This window comes from Gadus chalcogrammus, chromosome 20, assembly GCF_026213295.1.
Source record: "Gadus chalcogrammus isolate NIFS_2021 chromosome 20, NIFS_Gcha_1.0, whole genome shotgun sequence".
Classification (NCBI taxonomy): domain Eukaryota; kingdom Metazoa; phylum Chordata; class Actinopteri; order Gadiformes; family Gadidae; genus Gadus; species Gadus chalcogrammus.
The window spans coordinates 15257982-15272981 of NC_079431.1; the positions used below are offsets into that span (position 1 = coordinate 15257982).

At 45.1% G+C, this 15000-nt stretch overlaps 1 protein-coding gene across 1 annotated transcript in view; it reads right to left on the reverse strand.

The window, feature by feature from the left end:
* Positions 1-15000, reverse strand: part of pard3bb (par-3 family cell polarity regulator beta b) — a 185719-nt gene that overhangs the window by 23516 nt on the left and 147203 nt on the right. The window contains exon 24 of the mRNA XM_056580571.1: positions 115-191. Within this exon, the coding sequence (XP_056436546.1) occupies positions 115-191 (77 nt within the window). The remainder of the gene's footprint in view (positions 1-114; positions 192-15000) is intronic.

Here is a 15000-nt window from a genome sequence, read left to right on the forward strand (position 1 = left end):
GTGAGGGGAAGTGGACGGAGCAGAGGGTGAGAAGGAGACGAGCGAACACAGCAGAGGAGGAGAAGAGGCGATGGAGGAGATGATTGAGGAGGTGAAGGAGAGCAGCAGGTGTACCTTGGCAGGGAGGCGTACTGGCGCTCCACCTCCTCGTAGCGGGGAGCCGTGCGATGCTCCACTCCTCTGACAGGGATCTGAAGAGATAAGAGTGGACAGAAAAACAACTTAGTCTCAGAGTGCATACTGAGAACCCTGTACTGTTATCAAACTGTCACATAGCGTAGGTCGCACTGAGAATATTTTAGAGTTATATTATATCACATTTACTTGAGGACTTTTTATCGACTTCATTCCATCTACAAAGTCTTTCACCAAACCACAGCATTCTAAACTCTGTGCGTGTGTGTGTGTGTGTGTGTGTGTGTGTGTGTGCGTGCGTGCGTGCGTGTGTGTGTGTATGTGCGTGTGTCTGTGTGTGTGTATGGGTGTGTACTTGTGTGCCCACATTCCTGAGGTGAAGGTCAGTAAGCCCTTATTAATCCATATCCCTTTCCTTTTGACCTGTGTGTGTGTGTGTGTGTGTGTGTGTGTGTGTGTGTGTGTGTGTGTGTGTGTGTGTGTGTGTGTGTGTGTGTGTGTGTGTGTGTGTGTGTGTCTTTGTGTGTGCTTTTGATACAGAGGTAATTTGGGGCAGACAGAGGCTACTTATTAGTGCTTAAGAGTCTGGGTTTGGTCCTGGTGAGGTTTGTTTAAGACTATGTGTGTTTGTCTGTATGTGGTGGTGGGATGGGGGAGGTCAAAATGGTGTATTAGGTTACTTCAAACAGGATGGACACAAACATACACACACACAGGCCCACAAACAGACACACACACACACACGTGCACACAAACACGCGCACACTTCTAGTCTCCGGCTTAGAGATCTAGCTGAAAGCGAAAAAGGGATAAAGCCTGCCACCATCTAGCCCCTCTCTCTACCTCTCTCAGTTTTCCCTGTTTAACTGTTTCTCCCATTCATTTCCTCTTCTTTTTTCTATCTACCCCTCTCTGTTTCCCTTTGAAACAATTAATGTATGCTTCTGTTCAACATTGCCCTCCCTCAAATGTTCTCTCAAATTGTCCTTCTCCTCTCTCTCTCTCTCTCTCTCTCTCTCTCTCTCTCTCTCTCTCTCTCTCTCTCTCTCTCTCTCTCTCTCTCTCTCTCAAAATGGGTTCAGCCTTAACGATTCATCTCCATCTCTGTCTGTCTCTCCCTCTTTGTCCCTCTCTCCCCTTGTCTCTCCCACTCCCTCTCTATGTCTCTATACCAGACTAGGATTATCATGGTATATATGTCTCTCTTTCCCTCTTCCTCCCTCTCTATGTCTCTATACCAGACTAGGATTATCATGGTATATATGTCTCTCTTTCCCTCTTCCTCTCTCTCGATGTCTCTATACCAGAATAGGATTATCGTGGTATATATGTCTCTCTTTCCCTCTTCCTCTCTCTCTCTGTCTCTCTACCAGACTGGGATTATCCCAGCGTATTCAGGGAGATTCCAGCTGCTGCAACGAGCCGTCTAAACCCAAACATCAACAAGCTCCTCTTACACAGACCCGCCATGACACACACACGCCACGCTGAAACGCACACGCACACGCATGCAGACAGAAGCTTTTCTGTCTGGAAAATACTGCAGGTATACAAGAAAATGAAATGTCTGAGCGAGAGAGAGAGAGTAAGAGAGGGAGACAGATTAACAGAGAAAGACCGAGACAGACAGACGGACAGACAGACACAGAGAGACAGAGAGAGAGAAAGGGAGAGAAAGAGAGAGAGAGCAGGATCTGGGCTCAAAGAGGAAAAAGATGGAGAGATTAAGAAGAAAGGTGATGAAAGAGGTGAAAGAGTAGAAAGGTAGAACTTGAGTGCATGCATACGCATGAGTGCATTACTCTATAAATGTTATCTGTAGGACTTGGTCTTGTGTGTGAGTGTGCATGTGTATGTGGGCATGTGCATTTTTTGGAGAAGGGAGAGGTTGAGAGGTATCAACAGTGAGGTTTTTCCACAGGTCCCTGACCCACAGCAGGCCTGTCAATGCAAAACACGATGGAGGGGCAGATATAAGAGCCTCCTTCTACCCCTTCACCTCCTTGTTTGACCCCTTCCCTCTATTGATTCTCTCCATCTATGTCTTTATACTAGGGAGAGATAGTGAGAGAGACAGCCTCCATCGCAAGGCTTTCTTCCACAACCCTGCGTGCCAAGAGAGGAATCCAATAGAAAATGTACCCCGAAAATACGACATCAGCCCATACACCATCAAAACAACAACGGAAAAGATTCACATCGACAGAGGAAACACTCCAAGAATCCTATGACCAATTCTGGAGAAACCAGGTCAATGACATTCACAAATGAGTCATTTACAAATGATAAAATATAAAATATAAATTGGAAGGTTACCTCATCCGAATGAAATAACAAAAAGGATATTTCATCCTATGTACATACTCCAGTGAGAACAAGCTGGCAACATAAACAGGACACCACAAACAAAAGAGAACATATCCAAACTGTGAGATAGGCCTACTGGAAGATGAACACGCTCTTAAACATTTATTCACATTCATTATTATTGTTAATTATGTATGAATGTCTTGGTTAATTCGAATGCTCTAGCAAAACGTATCCTATATGTCCTGCTCTTGCTCTTAGCCAACTGAATTTAATTTAGAGGGAGAGATCAAGAGAGAGGGAGCGAGAGTGCACGAGAGAGAGCGAGATAAAGGGAGCTAGAGAAAGGCAGGTCAGAGAAAGAATGTACATTCATTTTCAGAAAGCGATTAAAATGTCTGTACATTTCCCATGCAAATAAAGCCCATTGAATTGAAATGAGAGCCCAAAAAAGAGGGGAAGATAGAAAAAAAAAAAGAAACAGATTAAGAAATGGAGACGATAAAGGGAGAGGGATACAGAACGAATGAGGAGAGCGACATAGGGAGAATGAAGCGGGATGTCCTCAGTGTAAAGAAGGAGAGAGACGGCTGGCTGCTGATGAAAGGAGAACAGAGGCCATACAAATAGAGTGATGGTGTTCAACAGAACAGGAAGCCCATGAGTTAGAGCGGGAAAAACAGTTAGAGCAAGGTGTGTGCCGAAAGAATGAAAAGAGGAAAAGAAAGAGAGCGAGAGAGAGAGAGAGAGAGAGAGAGAGAGAGAGAGAGAGAGAGAGAGAGAGAGAGAGAGAGAGAGAGACAGAGAGAGAGAGAGAGAACAACCAAGAGAGGGATATGGAGAGAGCGAATGAGAAGGAGAGAGATTATGGAGAGAGATGATGAAAGAGAGAGAGATTATGTAGAGAAAGAGAAAGATAATGATGGACAAATGTTTTGCTTGAGAGTGCAAGTGTGTGTGTTTGCTTGTGCATGACAATGTGGACATGTGCAAATATTGTGGTGTTCTGTAACCTAACCTAACGCCCCCACACAAGCAAACAGACACAAACTAACGCTGCTAATGCTGTAGTATTGTTGTTAATAAATAAAAAATGTTTTATCATTCGGGACCACAGCTTTATAGTAAAAACCTCATCAATATCAGAAATAACAGTTTGTGTGTGTGTATTTACACGTACCAGGCATGGACCAAAGAAAACAGAAGGTATAGAACCTATTCACTACATCACACTGACATACAGTTTAACCTAACTCGACCTCAACCTGTGTGTGTGTGTGTGTGTGTGTGTGTGTGTGTGTGTGTGTGTGTGTGTGTGTGTGTGTGTGTGTGTGTGTGTGTGTGTGTGTGTGTGTGTGTGTGTGTGTGCGTGTGTATTAAAGCATACAGTATGTGCACATGTGCTTTAAAATGTGGGTGGGCTGTGAACACCAGCTAGGTCTTAAGGAGGAGAGAAGGCTGCCAGGAGAAGACCAAGTGTTTCTTCCTATGTAATTATTATAAGTGGTGAACTCATAGAATGCCATTCCTAAGGAGAGATGACAGTCTTTTAAGTTATTAAACTGCCATATTTACTGTCTAACAACCCTCCATTACGTCCATGTATCACTGCTGTTCTAATTACGGTTTAAGTCATGATGCTTCATTAAGATTGTCTCTAAGCACATATATATAAACTTTGAATGCAGTAGTATTTGTATTATTATTTGGGCAACTAGTTTTTGTCATTAACTCTTTACGTTAAGCCATTATGTCGATTCTTTCATATCTCAGCATGTTTGACTAGTAGGTGTACTTCTTTTGACCCCCTGACACCGGTTGCATGCATAGAATTATTGTTCACTAAAACATAAATTGGACCGAACTGGAAGGTCTAGTATTGCACAGAGAACAAGAGAAGCCATTCACTGCAGAGAAACTTTGGTGAACAAAACACTCTACAGACTTTGAGGTTTGAAGGTTTGAAGCATTTAATATCATCGTATAGCTTTGGTACCGTTTACAAAAGGGGGATTTGTGAACAGCATTAATATTTCAGAGACATTAGGTTTGACTGCTTCCTGATTCAGCACAACAGCAGTAGCGTGATACAGCGTTTCTCAACCTCATTTACACCAAGAGTAAGCAACATTGTAGTAATTGTTATTTAGCATTGTTAATAATATAGTCCTGGCTGAGGAACTAGTATAAACTATTCTTATTTAGCATCACTTCAAACATTGTCACGTCCTAGTCATAACAATATTAATGCAAGCATATTTATTGATATTGTTGTGTCCCTCAGAATATTAAACAAAACTATATATGAAACTATTCTTATTCAGCATCATTATTTATATTGTAGCTTCCAAGCAACTGAAACTGTCCTTAATCATTTAGCATCATTATTAATATATTTGTGGCATCGGAACCAATATGAAACTATTCTTAAGCAGCATCATGATTACCATTGTAGTGTCAAAGCAACTGAAACCGTCCTTAAACATTTAGCTAAATTATTCATACATTTGTGGCCACGGAACCAATATGAAACTATTCTTATTCAGCTTCATAATTGATATTGTAGTGTCAAAGCAACTGAAACTGTCATTAATCATTTGGCCTCACTCTGCAGAGGCACCAAAGTGTTGGACATTGAGGCGTACTTCTGATCTGGTTTAATTTAACTGCCATAACTTAACTTTATCGATCGGAAACAATCATCATATCTAATACATATCTAACACATTTGCTTAATTTTGGTTTTGTATAACAAATCAATGGGGGGGGGGGGGGGGGGGGGGAGGGAGAATGGTGGAGAGACAGGGAAAAGTAGAGGTAGAGGGAGAGAGAGGGCAGAAGAGATAGCGGGGCACAGTGAGGGAGGAGGGGGGGATAGAGGGGGAGTGATAGGGAGAGGGAAAGAGGTGGAGAGAGGAGGCAAGGAAGCGAGTGTGCGACAGGGAAACAGTGTATGGATGTCAGCCGGAGCAGAGTGTGTGTGTGTGTGTGTGTGTGTGTGTGTATGTCTGTGTAGAGTTGTGACAGGAGCCCAGCGGGGCCATGCAATGCGTCAGCTCAACTGAAGTGGGACATAACACACACACACACACACACACACACACACACACACACACACACACACACACACACACACACACACACACACACACACACACACACACACACACACACACACACACACGTACATAAAGTCACTACATGGTCTATAGTACACATATCATTTATTTCCTGCAGCAAACCAATTGGATAATACACACATACTATACTGATATCTTGCACTGTAATGTCATATTCACGCATGCACACAAGAACACACTGTGTTTTGTGTGCTTTGAGTCTCGTTCCCTCTCTCTATCTCGCTCTCTCTGGCTCTGTATGGGTGTCTCTGTCGGACAGGGCTCTCTCTCTCTTTCCCTCTCTGGCTCTGTCTGGGTGTCTCTCTGATACCAAGGGCTCGCTCGCTCACTCTCGCTCTGTCTGGGTCTCTCTCTGTCGGGGTCTCTCATGCTCGCTCTGTCGGGGTCTCCCTCTCCCTCTCTCTCTCTCTCTCTCTCTCTCTCTCTCTCTCTCTCTCTCTCTCTCTCTCTCAGGGCTCCCTCTCTGGGTGTCTCTCTGTCATAGAAGGCTGAGGTGGTAATACAACGTACTGGTAGGGTAATGGGCTGCACAAAAACCATTTCACGCCACAGCGAACAGAGGCGGGGACAGAAGAGAGAGGAGAGATGGGAGAAAAGAGGAGAGGAGAGAAGAGAGAGGAGAGATGGAAGAGAAGAAGAGAAGAGAGAGGAGTGAGGGGAGAGGGTGGATGGGAGAGAAGAGATGAGAGGAGCTGAGGGGAGGAGAGCAAATAGAGCAGAAGAGACGGACACATAGGAAGAGAACACACACACAGACACACACAATAAATACAAACACACAAACACACCCACACCCCAGAGTGATTTATACATTTGCATACATTGCGTAAGTGAAGCTCATCTCTCCTTTTGCAGCCCAACCTACAATTTATCACGCTCGCACACACACACACACACACACACACACACACACACACACACACACACACACACACACACACACACACACACACACACACACACACACACACACACACACGCACACACACACACTTACACACAAGCATCATTCTGAGGTTAAGAGCTGTCTGTTGGTTTCGTGGAATTTGGAGTGACATCGTTGGGAAATTAAACAATTTCCTGGCTTAATGAGAACAGACATACTCTATGTCTCTCTCCCACATCCCCATTCTCTCTCCCTCTCCTCCCTCTGTTCTCCCCTATTCCCTCCCTCTCTTCCCCAACTTTTTTACCACCAGTTCTGCTTAAAGGACAAACGCCAGTCTGGGTGATCAAACCATGAACACTGTCTCAGGTCAACGCACCTGCCATGCATGTAAAAAACAGCAATCCAGCACTCCGGTCGTACTTACTCATCATCTCGTCCTCAAACCCTGCACTGATCGACGCATATGGATTCTAATCAATTTACTCCTCCTCATCACTGCTCTCCAGTGAAAACCTTCATCAGTACATTCTCCTCCTCCTCCTCCTCCTCTTCCTCCTCCACCCGCCTCATTGCCTGCTCTTCACCGGCTGTCCCGGCTTCCCCCCCCTCTCTTTCCTGCACACTCTCAATTACTGGGTTTCTTCAAATCCTCTCACTCACCAGAAAAACTTTGTCTGAAGTGTTTCTCCTCATCTCTGTCTGTGTGAGACAGTAAGACAGTAACCACTCAGTAAGCGAGACGGAGCTGAAACCTTTCGTCTGTATCGTATCTCCTCGTATGTCTCTCTCACGTTCTCTCTCCCTCTCTCTCTCTCTGTTCTTTCTCTTGTGTCCCTACATGTCCTCTGCTTTGTCTGGAGCCCTTTGTACTCACCCTCTCTCCGTTACATCTACCTCTCTCCCCCCCTCCCCTCTCTCCCTCTCTCTCTTTCCCTCTCCCTCTCTCTCTTACCCCTCAGCCCTCCTCCCTCTCTCAATCAATGTAGAGGGACGGGCTCCACTCTCCAGTGATACCCCTCCATCCACCCCCATTCATCCACCCTTCCTTCCTTCCTTCCTCCATTCATCCCCATCACTCTCTCACTCCTACTCTCGCTGTCATCTGTCTTTCTTTCAGTGTCCCTTTCTCCTCCTTCTCCCCCCGTGTGGAAATCAATAGGGAGGGAGAAAAAAAGAAAAAGAAAAACGGGATCTGCCCCCCTTTCTGTGGCCCTCAGCCCTCACACATACTCTGCATCACCCTCTCGTTCACCCCCTCCCTCATGAGGGCTCCCTCTTCCCGGTCTCTCTGCCCCCCCCCCACACCACTCTCTAACCCTTTTACCCCATTCCTCTCTCCCTCTTCAACGTATATCCCTCCCCCCCCCCCTGTCTGGGAGATCAATGGCGAGAGGGGCGCTGTTCTAATCCATATCAGTCATATTCTTGTGCTCCGCCAGCACTTTGGGCCGACTCAATTAAAACACAGCACTGAAGGCTGCACGTGACTCTGTGCACGTGTGTGTCTGTGTGCGCGTGTGTTTGTATGTGTGTATGTATGTGTGTGTGAATGGGTGTGTTTCACTTCAACTCTCTATTCTGAGGATATTCTCGTTATATCCATTGCCCCTATGCGTGTGTCGATTTCGTGTGTCCATGTGTATGTTTTGAGTGTGTGCGTGCATGCTAGTGCATGTGTTGTGTTTGTGTGTGTGTGTTTGTGTGGGTGGTGTGGTGTGTGTTATAGCTGCGTCTATGGAGCAGGGCCACCTGGGATCCTTATCAGTGGTAGGATAAACGACTGGCAGGGGAGGGGGAGAGAAAAAGGGAGGAAAGAGATATACAGAAAGAGAGAGAGAGAGAGAGAGAGAGAGAGAGAGAGAGAGAGAGAGAGAGAGAGAGAGAGAGAGAGAGAGAGAGAGAGACGAAGAGGAAAGGAAAATTAGAGAGAAAGAGAACAAGCAAGAGGGAGAAGGAGAGAGGGAGAGAAAGAGAGGTGGGGGAGGGGGGGGTTGGGTAACATAAATGAATCCAAAGTAAAAAAAATAAAAAAGCCAGTTCCATTTGGTTTTGTGAAATTGAAAGATGAAACCCATAATCACAGATTAAAAACAAAGGGAAAACAGCCAAGCCCTGATGGACCGTCTGGCAGTAATTGTGTTTACCGTGTCCGATTTTAAAGGAGTACCAACAATAGCAATGGTGATCAGGACCATTAGAGAAGTCAAAGACTGATGCACGACCCACGAGGGCTAGCGATTTTAAAATTACATTTCCTATTAGCATTAGCGTTAACACACGGGCGAGAGCGTGCCTCGTCCTTGGAGCTGTGGTTGTTGTTGTTGTTGTTGTTGTTGTTGTTTTTTCTTACAAATGGTTGTTTTTGACTCTCCATACAATACTATTACGTTTCGGGCCTATGGGGCGATTGGCTCTTTCATCTTCCAAAAACTAATTTCACTCCAACAATCATTCAAGTGCTGAGGAAACACGGAGGGAGAGACGGAGAGAGTGGCCAGGGAGCCAAGGCTTGGTGTGGAGGTGTCTATCTCTGGGCCGAGTGGCGAGTCTCGCAAGGGTGGACTGGAAGAGGTTAACGTCGGCCGCGAATCAACACATCTGATTCATTTATGTACTCTTTGGTTTCATGTTTTTTCTAGATTTGTGACACAATTTTTATTTTTGTTGCTTATGAAATGCTACGAACTTCTTCAACGCATTTCATTTTGATGTGGCTTCTTTTGGCTGCGTGTGCTGTTTTCAAACAGAAACCATACAGGGGACCAAACTCCAGATGCAATCCCCTTTCATGCTTGTAGAGTCTCATGTCATCAATATTAGTTAAAATCCATTAGTTAAAAGTCAGCTTGATGGAAACATAATTGGCACGTGGATTTATATGATCCATCAGGGAAGTTTCCATAACTTATAACAATGTCGTTCCTCCTGTTAAATACAACCTTCTAGCCATCAACCAAAGGACACTTAATCACAGCAAAGCCGCTATTTCACGGCAAAGTGGCTATTTCATAGAAGTTGCTATTTCATAGCAAAACGTTTTGTGGGTTTTTAGTGAATTAGTAAATTAGAAAATGAGTAAGGCCTTGCAGTGCATTCATCGGTCCGATTTAGTTGTTTCTGCAGATTAAAAGCTGTAAGTCACTGTCAAAACAAATACATTACCAACGTTATGATCCAGAGAGCGAAAATGGAAAAAACACATACTCACAGAAATTAAAACATGCCTTCGCATGCACTCACTCACACACACATACTGGTGCACTGGCACTACACATTAATATACACTGTCACGCACATAGATAAACACTCACGCTTGCAAACACACAGTCCCTTCTACACACAGATGATATACATCCACACAAAAGACACAAACACACACACACACACACACACACACACACACACACACACACACACACACACACACACACACACACACACACACACACACACAGATACATGAGGCAGCGTTTGACAGTTTAATAGATCACATTAATCACTAATATTAGTAATACATCTGCTAGCTCTCCAACAAGGTAACGAAAAATATCACTCCTGTCATGTGTGTGTGTGTGTTTCCATATATCAATCCATCAATCTCTCATCCCTGAATTTTCTCCAGATTCATCTATCTATCCACCCATCGATAGGTCCACCCATCTATCTATAAACTTCTAACCTTTTATTTACATTTCCATGTTTACCTCTAAACCCTCCTCCCCAACATACCGATCCATCCATCCATGCCCGGCCTCTACTCGTCTCGCTCCTCCACCCAAAAGGAGCCCTCATCCATCTCAGAGAGGAGAAGGAGGTGGTTGAGGAGGTGGTGGAGGGGAGGAGGTGATGGAGGTGGGGGTTGCAGCTGTTGGTGAAAGCTCTCAATTTTTTCAGACTAATTACTCTGCCTCTTAACAAAGTACCAGCAACCGGCTGGGAGGAAATGAACACACAAAGAAAGGCACACACACACACACACACACACACACACACACACACACACACACACACACACACACACACACACACACACACACACACACACACACACACACACACACACAACACACACAAACACACACAAACACACACACACACACACACACATACACACGGGTGTCATTGAAAGGAATTTAGCGGAAATCTGACAAGGCAAGAAAGAGTGAGATTCAGTGAATGAACAAGATAGAAATAGAAAGATAGAAAGAAAGTAAAACAAGAAACAAATACATAGAGGAGAAGGCAGAGAGGAAGTGAGATAAACTTGGGGGCAGAAAAAGCGAGACGATTGATACGTTCAAGCATTACTCTAAGTGTGAAAAACAGTTTGTTTGTTTGCGTGCGTGCATCATGGAGGAGGCAGTGGATTATCCCGGCGTGTGGATTCATGAACTGGAGGCTGAACTGGAGGCTGAAATGTCAGCGAGCCGCTAGAATAAAGGCGGCAGAATTAGTACAGAGAAGAGATAAATGTCAGGGGGCTCTGGTACTATTAGGACCACAGAAGGTCAGCACCCCCCGCGCACACACACACGCAGACACAAACACACACACACAAATATAAACACACACACACACACACACACACACACACACACACACACACACACACACACACACACACACACACACACACACACACACACACAAAAACACACACCCATACACTCCAAAACTAACACTACTTAATGCAAAGCAGTCCTCCTCCAGGTGTGTGTGTGTGTTTTGTTAGGATTATGAATTCATGTTTGTTTCTTTCATGAAAAAGCGTTTGAAAATGATCATGATGGTGTGAGAATATAGCGCAGAACATGGAGCTGCCAGCGGGCAGAGGATAGGGCCACGTACATATACACACACACACACACACACACACACACACAATCTTAGAGTATGTGTGTGATATAAATATGTGTGTTTACTAAATATCTAGGGTCACACATAGATACAAACACACATGCAGAAAAACAGCACAGGAACAAAAGGTCTTATAGAAATAGATTTGTTCCCTAAATTTTGAGGGTCACAGATAAATACTTAAATACAAACACACAGGCATGGAAACAATGGGACACACATTTGCACACACACACACACACACACACACACATGTGCACGCACACACACACACACACACACACACATACGTTTATTCTGCACTACTGTCTTATAGTCCCACTCGTCCTTGGGAGGCCACCCAGGTGGAGCCATGATAAGGAGAGAGAGAGAGAGAGAGAGAGAGAGAGAGAGAGAGAGAGAGAGAGAGAGAGAGAGAGAGAGAGAGAGAGAGAGAGAGAGAGAGAGAGAGAGAGAGAGAGAGAGAGCTGTATGACCATAGAGGAGGGCTGGAGAGGGGGATGAGGGACAACGGATAAGAAGCAGTAGAAGTAAAGGAAGATCATTTCCTCTCCTCTAAGCCCTCCTTCCTGCCACCCAGATAGTCTATCCTCCCCCCCCCCCTCCATCCCTGCACTCCGCTTCCATCTCCTCTTACTCCCTCTCTGTCTCTCTCTCTCTCTCTCTCTCTCTCTCTCTCTCTCTCTGTCTCTCTCTCTCTGTCTCTCTCTTGATCTCTTTCCCTCCCTCTCTCTCTCACTCTCTCCCTCTCCCTCCCTCACTACCTCTCCCTCTCTCTCACTCCCTCCCTCTTTCTCTCTCTCAGTCTCTCCCACTCCCTCACTCCCTCCGTCTCTCTCTCTCTCCCCCGCGCTCCTCCATCCCAAACTTCCCGGCTTAAAAATAAGTTTGGTATGTGGATTAGCGGGAACAAAGAAAGGTGAATTTCAACGAAGAGCCGGGAAAGGTTTTAAAAAATACAGAGGAGGAGAGAGGAGAAGGGATAGAAGAGAGAGGAGATGAGAGAGGAGAGGGAGGAGTGGACAGGACAGGATAAAGGGTGAGATGAGAGAAAGAATGAGAGGAAAGAAGGTAGAAAAGAGAATGTAGAAAGGGGAAAAGGCGAAGAGAGAAAGGGGAAAAGGAGAGGAGAGAAAAGTGTTTGGTTGTGGAACCAAAGCAGGATAGACCCAGGTGGACTGCTGATAGAAACCAGAGGAGAGAAAGATGCACAAAAAAAAAGACAGAGAGAGAGAGAGACAGACAAAGCGTGTTGCCCCCTTCCCCTTCTAAACCCTCTCTAAAGCGGAGCACAAGGCAGGTGATATCTGTGTGGTATTATTTATCTGTGTGTGTGTGTGCTTGAGTCTGTATGTGCGTGTGTGTGTGATATCTGAGCAGAGCGACTTACTATAAGAACATAATCATGTAAAAACAGCACAGCCACAATAGAATCACCTCAGTGTGTGTGTGTGTGTGATTTGCACACAGTTTTGTGCTTTTGTTTGCAGACGTATGTGTGTGTATAGAGAGTTGCTGGAATTGTGCAGGCTTTCTTTGTGTGTGTGTGTGTGGGTCTACATGTGTGTGAGTGTTAGTGGGGAGCAGGTGGATCTAGAACCTGGTGGGATGAGTCTGTAATAAGATCTCTCTCTCTCTCTCTCTCTCTCTCTCTCTCTCTCTCTCTCTCTCTCTCTCTCTCTCTCTCTCTCTCTCTCTCTCTCTCTCTCTCTCTCTCTCTCTCTCTCTCTTTCTCTCCCCCTCCCTCCCTCCCTCCCTCCCTCCCTCCCTCTCCCTCGCCCTCTCTCCCTCTCCCTATCTCTCTCTCATATTGCACCCTATTGGCTGACATTGGTACGACATGTTGATATCGGCTTATACAATGGGGGACCTAAATCCAGCGATCTGATTGGTTCCCAACTGTTGTATAATTAGCGTATACACAACTGCTATGACGCCCGATCATTTTGTGAAAGTTTGCATATCACTCCGCGCCTGGAAGTAGAAACAGTTACAAGGTAAAACATATGTTGGATGATGGAGAGCGTGTAAATGTTGTTACTCCGGGAGTGTGCAAGGCGATGGAGAGACTAACGAAAGCTTAGGCACACGGCGAGTGAACTGCTCCATAGGATAAATTGCCGGCGAACCGCTCTATCGGAGCCTTCTCTCGGAGGGACGCTAAAGTGTGTTGCATAGCGACCGTCGATGCATAGCGGCAGCCAGGAGGGACTACTTTTTTGTATTCTTTAATAAAAACGGCTATTTTGACTTTCTTGGTTTCTTTTTAAATGTAGTGTGTCTATGACTTTTGTTTCGCCATAACAGTAACCATTGTATAAAAGCAATAGATCACTTCAGTCAGTGGCATGTGCTCATTATACCACTGTGAAGGGGGTCGCCGGCCCTCCGCTGCGCGTCGGGGCCGGACAATGCCCCTTAACAGTGGTATAATGAGCACATACCACAGCCTGGCGTGATCTATTGCTTAATTATACATCCCCTGTTCCTTTCTCATCCTACCATCATCATGCCTTTACTTACCTACCTACAATTAAGCATTATCTTAAGGTGTAATTGTTCGGGGACAGCAGTATATGTGATGAGGAGATATGGGAAGGTACATGAAGGTAAAAATACACAGGGCTGGTGTAGTTTACAGTTAGCATTAGGCTGAAACGTATACATTGGCAGCCATCTTGTTGTTTTTGGTAGTCAGTTGTCATGGTTTCATACACCAGAAGGCTCATGGAAAATTCAGAGAGGGGGGAGGGGTTAAGACATGTGTGACCTTGTAGTGTGCGCATAGCAAGACACAAGTATAGACTTATTTGTATTTCTTAAATTAGTTAAGTTCGTAAGTCCACTAATAGTTTTGATTAAAAGATAGTGAGAGCAGGACAAAGTTCAAAATGTGTGTTCTCACACGCTAAAAACACACACACTCTGAAAGGCAGCGAGTTAATTTCCTGGTGAACCTGGCTATGATTATCTCCTGGGCCGGAATGGAACGTTTGATGTCCTGGGACCAGACTAATCCTCAGTGACTGACCCCCACCCCTCATTTCCCCTCCTTAACTCAATAAAGGAGTTTGGAGAGAGAGGTTACAGGGAGGGAGGGAGGGGGGGGAGAGAGAGAGAGAGAGCAAGAGAGAGAGAGAGATGGGGACATAGAAAGAGAGAGAGAGAGAGAGGTGAAGGGAGAGGGGGGCAGAGGGAAAGAGAGAGTTGGAGTGATGTGAAACGATCAAAGCTTCTAGGAGAAAGACATTTGATAATGAATCAGAAAAATCTAAGAGAAAATAGGCAAAAATCGGAGAACATTATATAAATAAATAACCCAACAAAAGGCCTACAGGGAAGCTTTATAGTTATTTAACTGTCGATGTGATATTAACAACATATTAACGCATCCATATAAGTGTCTTTGAAATATGCCGGCAGCAGAGACTTTTCTATATAATGGGTACAAATGATTGCCGTCTGTCGCAGCGATTTCTCAAACAGAGCGGAAAAAACACAATTACAGCGCTGCGATTACTGGTACATTACCGAAACATTAGATATGGTAAACAGCTGTGCTCCTCAACCACATCTAGTTCCCCTGCCTGTCTCTTAGGTAGGAACACAACCCATAGACTTTAATTGGGCGAGTACGACAGCTCGTCCAATGATCCACGTCAAGGGTTTCTG